The 9,185-nt window shown below is 42.6% G+C and overlaps 1 protein-coding gene across 2 annotated transcripts in view; it reads left to right on the top strand.

Annotated features, from left to right (window-relative positions):
* LOC112229922 overlaps positions 1–9,185 on the top strand; it is a 90,999-nt gene that overhangs the window by 72,300 nt on the left and 9,514 nt on the right. For both annotated transcript variants that reach the window (XM_024396070.2, XM_024396069.2), the window contains exons 5-12: positions 642–689; positions 2,107–2,225; positions 4,145–4,361; positions 4,726–4,865; positions 5,759–5,885; positions 6,025–6,060; positions 6,179–6,318; positions 6,396–6,522. In XM_024396070.2, the coding sequence (XP_024251838.2) occupies positions 642–689; positions 2,107–2,225; positions 4,145–4,361; positions 4,726–4,865; positions 5,759–5,885; positions 6,025–6,060; positions 6,179–6,318; positions 6,396–6,522 (954 nt within the window). The remainder of the gene's footprint in view (positions 1–641; positions 690–2,106; positions 2,226–4,144; positions 4,362–4,725; positions 4,866–5,758; positions 5,886–6,024; positions 6,061–6,178; positions 6,319–6,395; positions 6,523–9,185) is intronic.

Genomic DNA, 9,185 nt, shown 5'->3' with positions numbered 1-9,185 from the left:
TGGCCGCTCCCCTCTCCTTGTCTTCCTCAGAACCAGTTCTCCTAGATGGGGTTTTAATCAGAGCTAATACTGAGATGGTTAGGCATGCGTTGAAATAAAGTGAAACGCATGGTAAATCACTGCAAAGGATATTGTTAATGGTGTGGATGCACGCACCACACACACACACACACACACACATGCGCACACACATACACATGCGCACACACACAAACAAAGTTTGTTTTTGTCTGTCTCATACATCGTTCCGCTCAAGGTGAAGTTCGTGTTTGCATTCTCATGGGGTAATGGGACATGGGTGGCCTTGTGTGTTAATCAATAATTGCAAAAGGGGGTTGACAGGGTGGGTGGGGGTTGTGGATTTGACATTTCTGTAGTTTGGGTACTATTGCTGCAGTAGTTTAGATGTTTAGAGGTTTAGTATGTTAAACATGACATACTGTGGAAAGTCTAGTGATGCACTGTTCCTTTTTGTTTTTCCATTTGACATTTTAGTCATTTAGTAGAAGCTCTTATACAGACCGACTTACAGTTTGCACATTCATCTTAAAAGATAGCTCGGTTAGATAGCTATGTGCTATTTATCGTGGTTTGGTAAAGTAGGAAATGACTAAATAGCTGTTTTCTCTGTGTGTCTGCAGCTCACCAAGGAGAAAGAACATGGAAAGCTCAACCCTCGACCAGGAAAGGTGAGTGTCTGTCTGACTGTGAAACAACGACAGGAATCACCCATCTCTGTCCCTCATCTATCGTCTTTGTCCTACAGTAAAGGTCAATGTCCCATTGCATCCTTTTTTTTTTAGATGTAATGAGGGATCTGCTCACCAACCAAGTTAGCCTTATCAAAAAGGGTTTATTTTGCCAGCTGTCTTGAATTGAACTATGGAGGTCTCCAAGGAGCAATAGTAACCACATAACATCCTTAAATATGTTTTTTTTTTATGATGTTAATTAATGGCTTCACACTGTAAAGTACCCCAGAGGGACAGTTGCCAACGTCGAGTAATTTTGGATGAGAAGAGCATGGTAAAGCTGACGAAATGAGATTAGTGTGATTTGTATTCTTATTCACTCAGTCCAACATCGTTCTCTTTTTAGGCTGTTGAACATTTGGATATATCAATCAGAGCTATGTGGAAGTGGAAATCACGTCTTCACAAAGAAAGACCATTTCTTTTTTCCAATGCACACTCAGTGGTTTGGAGAATATTACTAAAAGCCCAGTTCATTCACTATAGACCTTGCATACTACAGAGCAGGGGTTCCCAACCTAAGGGTCGCAACCCCCGCATGGGGCTGCCGAAGCTTCCAGAGCTTGACTTGAGAAAAATAAATACACATTTGTGGTGTACTTGATGGGCATGTTTTCGTTTCATCGTTGGTAACAGTTTCAATCTCTTATTATTAGTCATCCATAATTATTTCCGCATTGGCAGAAGTTATGTTGGTGCCTTGCCAACGCCATTGTTCTCCTCTCAACAATCCCGCGCTTAAATGAATTACTGTGGTATTTCAACCCTAACAAGTAACACTAGCTGCCTCATTTGCCTATTGCCATCAAGATGGAGATTATGAAGCTAGCTAAATGTCAAGCTTGCTCCTGCATGCAACCAAATTGCTCCTCCAACCAACTGTACCATTCTATCTAAGCTCTGTCATGGCACCTACAGGCCTGCTTGACATTTAGGTCTGACAGGTTCTGATTAAAGAGCCTACCTGTGATACACAATAGCATACCTTCCCTGAACTTTCATGTGGTTCACAACACAAAGCAGCGTGTCTAAGTTGGGGGGGGTTGGTTAACAGACATGAGTGAAGGAGCAACCAAAGAATGACATCGTCATTGAAAAGGAAAAGGTGCAACGCTCGCTCACCATTAAAAACGTCTCATTTTATTTGAGCAACTATTAAAAGCTTGACGTTTGAGCCTTCATTCCCTTTGATAGTGGCCTTTCATCAGAACCTTTTAATGTACGTCCGATATTGTCTGAAGACGAGCAGAGCTAGCGTCCATGCTTGGATAGAGGGATGGGCCATGGTACATGTACAGTATTAGTGTGCTGTTTAATTTGAGCATCTCTTACGAAACGGTGCTGTCTTTTCCAGATGTTCATCTTTGACCGGCCAGGGATGTGTGGCCAGAGGATGGAGGTGTGGAGTGATGTCGTTGATGCCACACCCTGGCAACTACAGGAGACCATCTCTATCAGGGTTGTCAGAGGAGGGTAAGTGTTCACACACACACATACACACACAAAGTGCAATCGTCCCAAAAGCCTGAACTCCATGACCCTGGTGGACCACAGATGCTAATCCATATAATTATGATGAAGATAGTTGCAGTAGGATCTCAACCAAATACCTAATAGTAACACACACTATAATCATTTGAATCATTTCTGAGCGGGAATGGATTGTTAATACTAGGAAGAAGAGCAAAGGCATGCAGTCTCAACACCTGCACTGGGTGTGTGTGCACTGGAGAGGGAGTGTTCTCAGGTCTCTCACAACCATCCCTTTCTCCGTGCTGCACAGAGGTTCTTAGGCAAATATCCCTCTCCAGAGAGCTCCTATCTGTCTTCCTGTCTCTCTTTCTTGCCTTAGTTTGCCTACTCTAAACGGTTGAAATATAAACAGTCTCTCGCCACCTATTACTGTACACTCTTAGAATAAGGTGCCATCCTAAAAGGAGTCTTCGTCTTTAGCCCATAGGATGACCGTTTTTGGTTCCAGGTAGAACCCTTTTGTCTTCCATGTAGAACCCTTTCCACAGATGGTTCTACCTGGAACCAAAAAAAGGTTCTTAGGGTAGCATGGTGTCCAAAATGGGTCTGAACATGCTGACTCACCCATCCCTGGGGCTCCAGAACACTAAACAGTGCAACCCCCTTCTACCACCAAGCCTCACTGAGACACAGCGGTGAATAATCATAAGGCTGCTTTCATTACCATCACACATCATCTGAAGGGTGACAACTGTCACTTGTTCATTCTGTCTCCATCTCTCTCTCTTTTTCTGTGTGTGTGAATGTTGACTTTTCAAAACTCTCAGTGTAGAATATGCAGCTAATGAGCCATGGCCGAATTGGCATGACATGATTATTATTTATCACTTGTTTGTGTGTGTGTGAACTTGTGGTTTTGGGAAATCTCAGTGCAGTACAGAACATGTGCCACCGGGTGGTTTGGATTTATATCACTAATACAAATGTTTGACTTGAAAGAAGTCACTTGTTTTGTGTCAACTCTCACTTTTGCAAAACTCTCCGTGGGATATGGTTTTGAAAGAATGAGAGGATTTTAGTTCCACGGATCAATGATTAGACTGTATTAGTGATTTAAATAGTTGGATGGCTCACAACTTCCTCCAGCTAAATCAAGATAAGACCGAGATGCTTGTTGTTGGAGCCAAAGCACAGAGGGAGAATCTGGCCGCATGTTTTAATTCACCGGTAATAAAGATAAAACACCAGATAAAAAAAACCTGGGTGTTATTTTACATTCTGAACTCCATTTCAAATCATACATTAGGAATGTGACCAAAATAGTGTTTTACCACCAACATTTCCAAGGTGCGGCTGTTTCTCTCTCAGGCTGACACAGAGAGACTCATCCATGCTTTTATTACAAGCAGGCTTGACTACTGTAATGCTCTCCTGTCTGGTCTACACAAGAAAGCCAGGGGCTGAAACTGTGGGTTTTTATTTGAAAGAAATCTTTTTTTTTACTTTTTAGCTTTGGTTTTCATTTTTAGTCATTAATTTTTAAATTTTAAATTTTCTTCTTCTTCTGTAAAGCACATTGTGTTGCATTCCATGTCTGAAATGTGCTGTATGAATACAGCTTGATTTGATTTGACGAATCCACATCTTGTGAATACTTTCACAACTGGATAGATATTTCTACTTTCACCCTTTCATACCTTGAATAGGGACACCAGTGCCATCCTCAGTGTGCTAGTGTAGAGCTCTACTACTGTGTCCATCATTAGAGCAATGGCCAATCTATTCACCAGTTTTGCCTGTTTTAACTCACTTTTAAAATAGGTCACGCATTGTTAAATTAATCTTGTTCTGACCACTGATCCTTACTGTTCATTACCCGGACCTGTTGTTAACCCCCGTCTTTCCATTCCTCTCTTCAGCTGGGTCTTGTACGAGAAGCCCAACTTCAAAGGGGAGAAGATCGCTCTGGATGAGGGGGACATAGAGCTCACCTACCCCTTCGACCCCCCTGAGGAGGTAGAGGGACAACAACCGCAGAATGGAGAGGACAGCCAGAAGGAGGGGGGAGAAGAAGAAGTGGTGGCGGTCAAGCCGGCCAGGAGGTTCATCATAGGATCAGTACGACGAGTAGTCAGGGTAAGAAGAAGAAGTCACAGATGGCCCCTTACTATTATATGATTAGCCCTAGAGCAGTGCTTCTCAAAGTGTGGCATGCAACCAGGCAACTACTAAAGCCTAGGTTGTGGTTAGAAACATGGCTTTGTGTATTTGGTGGATCAGAAGAATTCCAAAGGCTTTAGGTGAGAGTTGTGTCAATCTGATTAGGTGTGGTTCAGTGGAACTGCTCGTCTGTTGATAGACTCTGGCACCTTTAAGGATTTCTGCCTCACACCGCCGTCCTCTCTGTTAGAGCCTGTATCCCTATTGCGCTGCTCTGTGAGACTATAGCACCCTCTAGTGTCAAAGTACCATACCTGTCATTTCTGTCTGCACCCTTCAGGACTACAGTGTGCCAGAGATCAGTCTGTTCCCAGAGGAGAATGCCGAGGGGAAGAAGGTGACCTTCAGAGACACGTCAGAGGACGCCAGGATATTTGGCTTCCCCATCAAAGCCAACTCCATCATCATCAACGCTGGACTGTGAGTAACTGTAGTCAGCTCTGCCAACTGCTTTTTAGTTGGCACAAGGATAAACATTTCTGAAAGTAAGATGATACAATGTATTATTTGATCAAATAAAGTTTCAAATGTAAATCACTGGGGGAGTAGTGCTAAGCTGACATGGAATTGTTTTAAGATGGGCATACTATGGACCATTTGGCTATTTTATTTAGAATTTTAGGACCCCTTTAGGTATTAAAAAAAATTGATGGCAAGAAAGACAGTCAAAAATATATATCATAAGAAATAAGGATTTGTAGTGTCTGTCCTAAATCAAGGAGATATAAGAAAGCTCAGGAAAGGTTTTTTACACATGTTTGACCCCTTTCTTTTGGGTAAGTACAAAAATACCTTCATACTTCCAATAATATTTTACATCTGGTTACCTTCAGAAGAGTCCTGTGACACTTGTGGGGTCGTAGAGCAAAACGGAGAACACCGTGTTCATGAGAATCTCCCCTTTCCATAGTGGTCATAATAGTTTTTAGGTCGAACCGTTCTGACGCTACATACGTTTCCGTGAGAAGACCGATTTTCGGGACGTCTCATGGTCTGATGAACACCGCTCTGCCACCTTTCACCGCAGATGTGGAAGTGCAACACTGGCGGATGCGGTGGATTCGGGGGGAAAAAAACAATATCTCGATCTTAAACTGACGGATTTTGATGGGGAATTTTTTAATGGAACTTAGATTGACGCACCAGTGCGTCAGTCAACTCTGGGGGTTTAACGTTGTATTGGGTGAAAAGAAGTTGAGCTCCATATTACAGTATATTGACTATTTTATTGGTGTGATAGCAGGGTTTTGGTGAGGTCTGTCTTCTGTAACGATATCTCTGTTCTGATTGGATTGACTCTCTTCTCTCTTCAGATGGCTGGTATATGCTCAGCCTTTCTTCCAGGGCATACCACGTGTTCTGGAAGTGGGGGGGTTCCCCAACCCTGCAGCCTGGGGTGTGGAACAACCTTACGTGGGCTCCGTGCACCCTCTCAAAATCGTAAGATTGTAATAGACATAATGTAGTGACGGACCACAGCTAGAACAATGTACACCCCGTGGAAGCTTTAGTATGATTCATGTATTGCATTCATAGGTGATGTCCACAAAATGAAATTTCCCTAATGTTTTTATGACAGGGTGAACCAAGAGTGGAGAAACCTGGTGAGCCCAAGGTAAGAATGAACAAACAAAACGAATGATTGAAGCTGATACCTCACTGTAAAAGTTATTGGGTAACTTTCCATTGAATCTTACTCAGCCTCCCTTGTGCCTGCTGTTTTGTCTTCCCAGCTGGTGCTCTATGAAAAGCCCTACTTCACTGGGAAGACAAGGACAATCTACACCAACATGAGAGACTTCATGACCAGGAAGGATAGACAGCAGACTGCCTTCATATACAGCCCTGGATCCATCAAAGTACAGGGAGGGTGGTGAGTAGACTGTGTGTGTGTGTGTGGTTGTTTGTCTTACTTCCTGCATCTCATCCTCTGTCTCCCTGTACTTCTAGCTGGGTGGGCTATGAGAAGGAGGGTTTCCGAGGCCATCAGTATATGTTGGAGGAGGGAGACTACCATGACTGGAGGGTGTGGGGGGGCTGCGATGCCGAGCTGCGCTCTGTCAGAGTCATTCGAGCGGTGAGTGGGCCATACCATCACGTAACACCCCCATCTCTATCAGGCCCTTGTATCTTGTATCCAGCTGCTGCAGGAATGATCATGCCCTAAATGGCATATACGCTGAGTATACAAAATATTAAGAATGCCTGCTCTTTCCGGGTGGAAAGCTATGATTTCTTATTGCTGTCACTTGTTAAACCCAGTGTAGATGAAGGGGATGAGACAGTGTAAATAATGAATTTTAAGCCTTGAGACAACTGAGACATGCTATTCAGAGGGTGAGTGGGCAATCATTTTTTTTTAAGTGCCTTTGAACAGGACATGGTAGTAGGCGCCAGGCGCACCGGTTTGAGTGTGTCAAGAACTGCAATGCTGCTGTGTTTTTCACACTCAACAGTTTCCTGTGTGTATATATAAATGCTTCCATTGGAACCATTGGAGTCAACATGGGCCAGCATCCCTGTGGAACGCTTTCGACACCTTGTAAAGTCCATGCCCCGATGAATTGAAGCTGTTCCAAGAGCAAAAGGAGATGAAACGTAATATTTGGAAGGTGTTCCTAATGTTTGGTATACTCAGGGGAAATCATATATACAGGTACTGTCACTGGTGTCGTTGGAAGTAGACCAATTTGAATAATGTCGCCAACAAAAACAATACAAAAACGACGTGAAGCTTAACAGGCCATTAGTGCCACTAACAAAGATAACTACCCACCCTGAAAGGAGGGAAAAAGGGCTACCCAAATATAATTCCCATCAGAGACAACGATAGACAGCTGTCCCTGATTGAGAACCATACCCGGCCAACACATAGAAACAAAAATCATAGAAATAAAGGACATAGAATGCCCACCCAAATCACACCCTGACCAAACCAAAAAGAGACAGAAAAAAAGCTTTCTAAGGTCAGGGCGTGACAGGTACAGTTGAAGTCGGAAGTTTACATACACCTCAAATCAGTTTTTCACAATTCCTGACATTTAATCCTAGTCAAAATTCCCTGTCTTAGGTCAGTTAGGATCACCAGTTTATTTTAAGAATGTGAAATGTCAGAATAATAGTAGAGTGATTTATTTAAGCTTTTATTTCTTTCATCACATTTCCAGTGGGTCAGAAGTTTACATACACTCAATTAGAAAAGCATTTGGTAGCATTGCCTTTGAATTGTTTAACTTGGGTGAAACGTTTCAGGTAGCCTTTCACAATCTTCCCACAATAAGTTGGGTGAATTTTGGCCCATTCCTCCTGACAGTGCTAGTGTAACTGAGTCAGGTTTGTAGGCCTCCTTGCTCTCTCACGCTTTTTCAGTTCTGCCCACACATTTTCTATAGGATTGAGGTCAGAGCTTTGTGATGACCACTCCAATACCTTGACTTTGTTGTCCTTAAACCGTTTTGCTACGACTTTGGAAGTATGTTTGGGGTCATTGTCCATTTGGATGACCCATTTGAGACCAAGCTTCAACTTCCTGACTGATGTCTTGAGATTTTGCTTCAATATATCCACATAATTTTCCTGCCTCATAATGCAATCTATTTTGTGAAGTGCACCAGTCCCTCCTGCAGCAAAGCACCCCCACAACATGATGCTGCCACCCCCGTGCTTCACGGTTGGGTAAAATAATATATCTGTAAACAATTGTTGGAAATATTACTTGTGTCATGCGCAAAGTAGATGTCCTCACCGACTTGCCAAAACTATAGTTTGTTAACAAGAAATGTGTGGAGAGGTTGAAAAACGAGTTTTAATGACTCCAACCTAAGTGTATGTAAACTTCCGACTTCAACTGTAACTGCCAAAATAAAGCCAACATCCAATATAAAGTGTCTTTATAGACTATTTGGCCACCACGAGCCAGAACAGCTTCAATGAGCCTTGGCATAGATCCTACAAGTGTCTGGAACTCTGTTGGAGGGATTGCGGTGGTAAACGCTGTCTCAGGCGGCAATTCAGAATCTCCCATAAGTCTTCAATTGGGTTGAGATCTGGTGACGGTGACATCCGTGGCACAGGGGCTGTATTAGCTTTCAGAAATCTGCATTTTCGTAACGCAGACCATCCAAAAAAATCTGTGTTTTAAACCATTTCACCTGCGTTTCATATTGAAAGTCAGTGCTTTTTGGCTGAGTGACAATGGGCGTGCAACACCAAATACATTAGTGCAACACCAAATACATTAGTGCAACCCCAAATACAGTAGTGCAACACCAAATACATTAGTGCAACCCCAAATACAGTAGTGCAACACCAAATACATTAGTGCAACACCAAATACATTAGTGCAACCCCAAATACAGTAGTGCAACACCAAATACATTAGTGCAACACCAAATACATTAGTGCAACACCAAATACATTAGTGCAACACCAAATACATTAGTGCAACCACAAATACAGTAGTGCAACACCAAATACATTAGTGCAATACCAAATACATTAGTGCAACACCAAATACATTAGTGCAACACCAAATACATTAGTGCAACACCAAATACATTAGTGCAACACCAAATACATTAGTGCAACCACAAATACAGTAGTGCAACACCAAATACATTAGTGCAATACCAAATACATTAGTGCAACACCAAATACATTAGTGCAACACCAAATACATTAGTGCAACACCAAATACATTAGTGCAACACCAAATACAGTAGTGCAACACCAAATACATTA

The sequence above is a fragment of the Oncorhynchus tshawytscha genome, linkage group LG31 (assembly GCF_018296145.1).
Source record: "Oncorhynchus tshawytscha isolate Ot180627B linkage group LG31, Otsh_v2.0, whole genome shotgun sequence".
Lineage (NCBI taxonomy): Eukaryota > Metazoa > Chordata > Actinopteri > Salmoniformes > Salmonidae > Oncorhynchus > Oncorhynchus tshawytscha.
The sequence above is the reverse complement of the archived record's forward strand: the minus strand, read 5'-3'. Positions and strand labels throughout refer to the sequence as shown.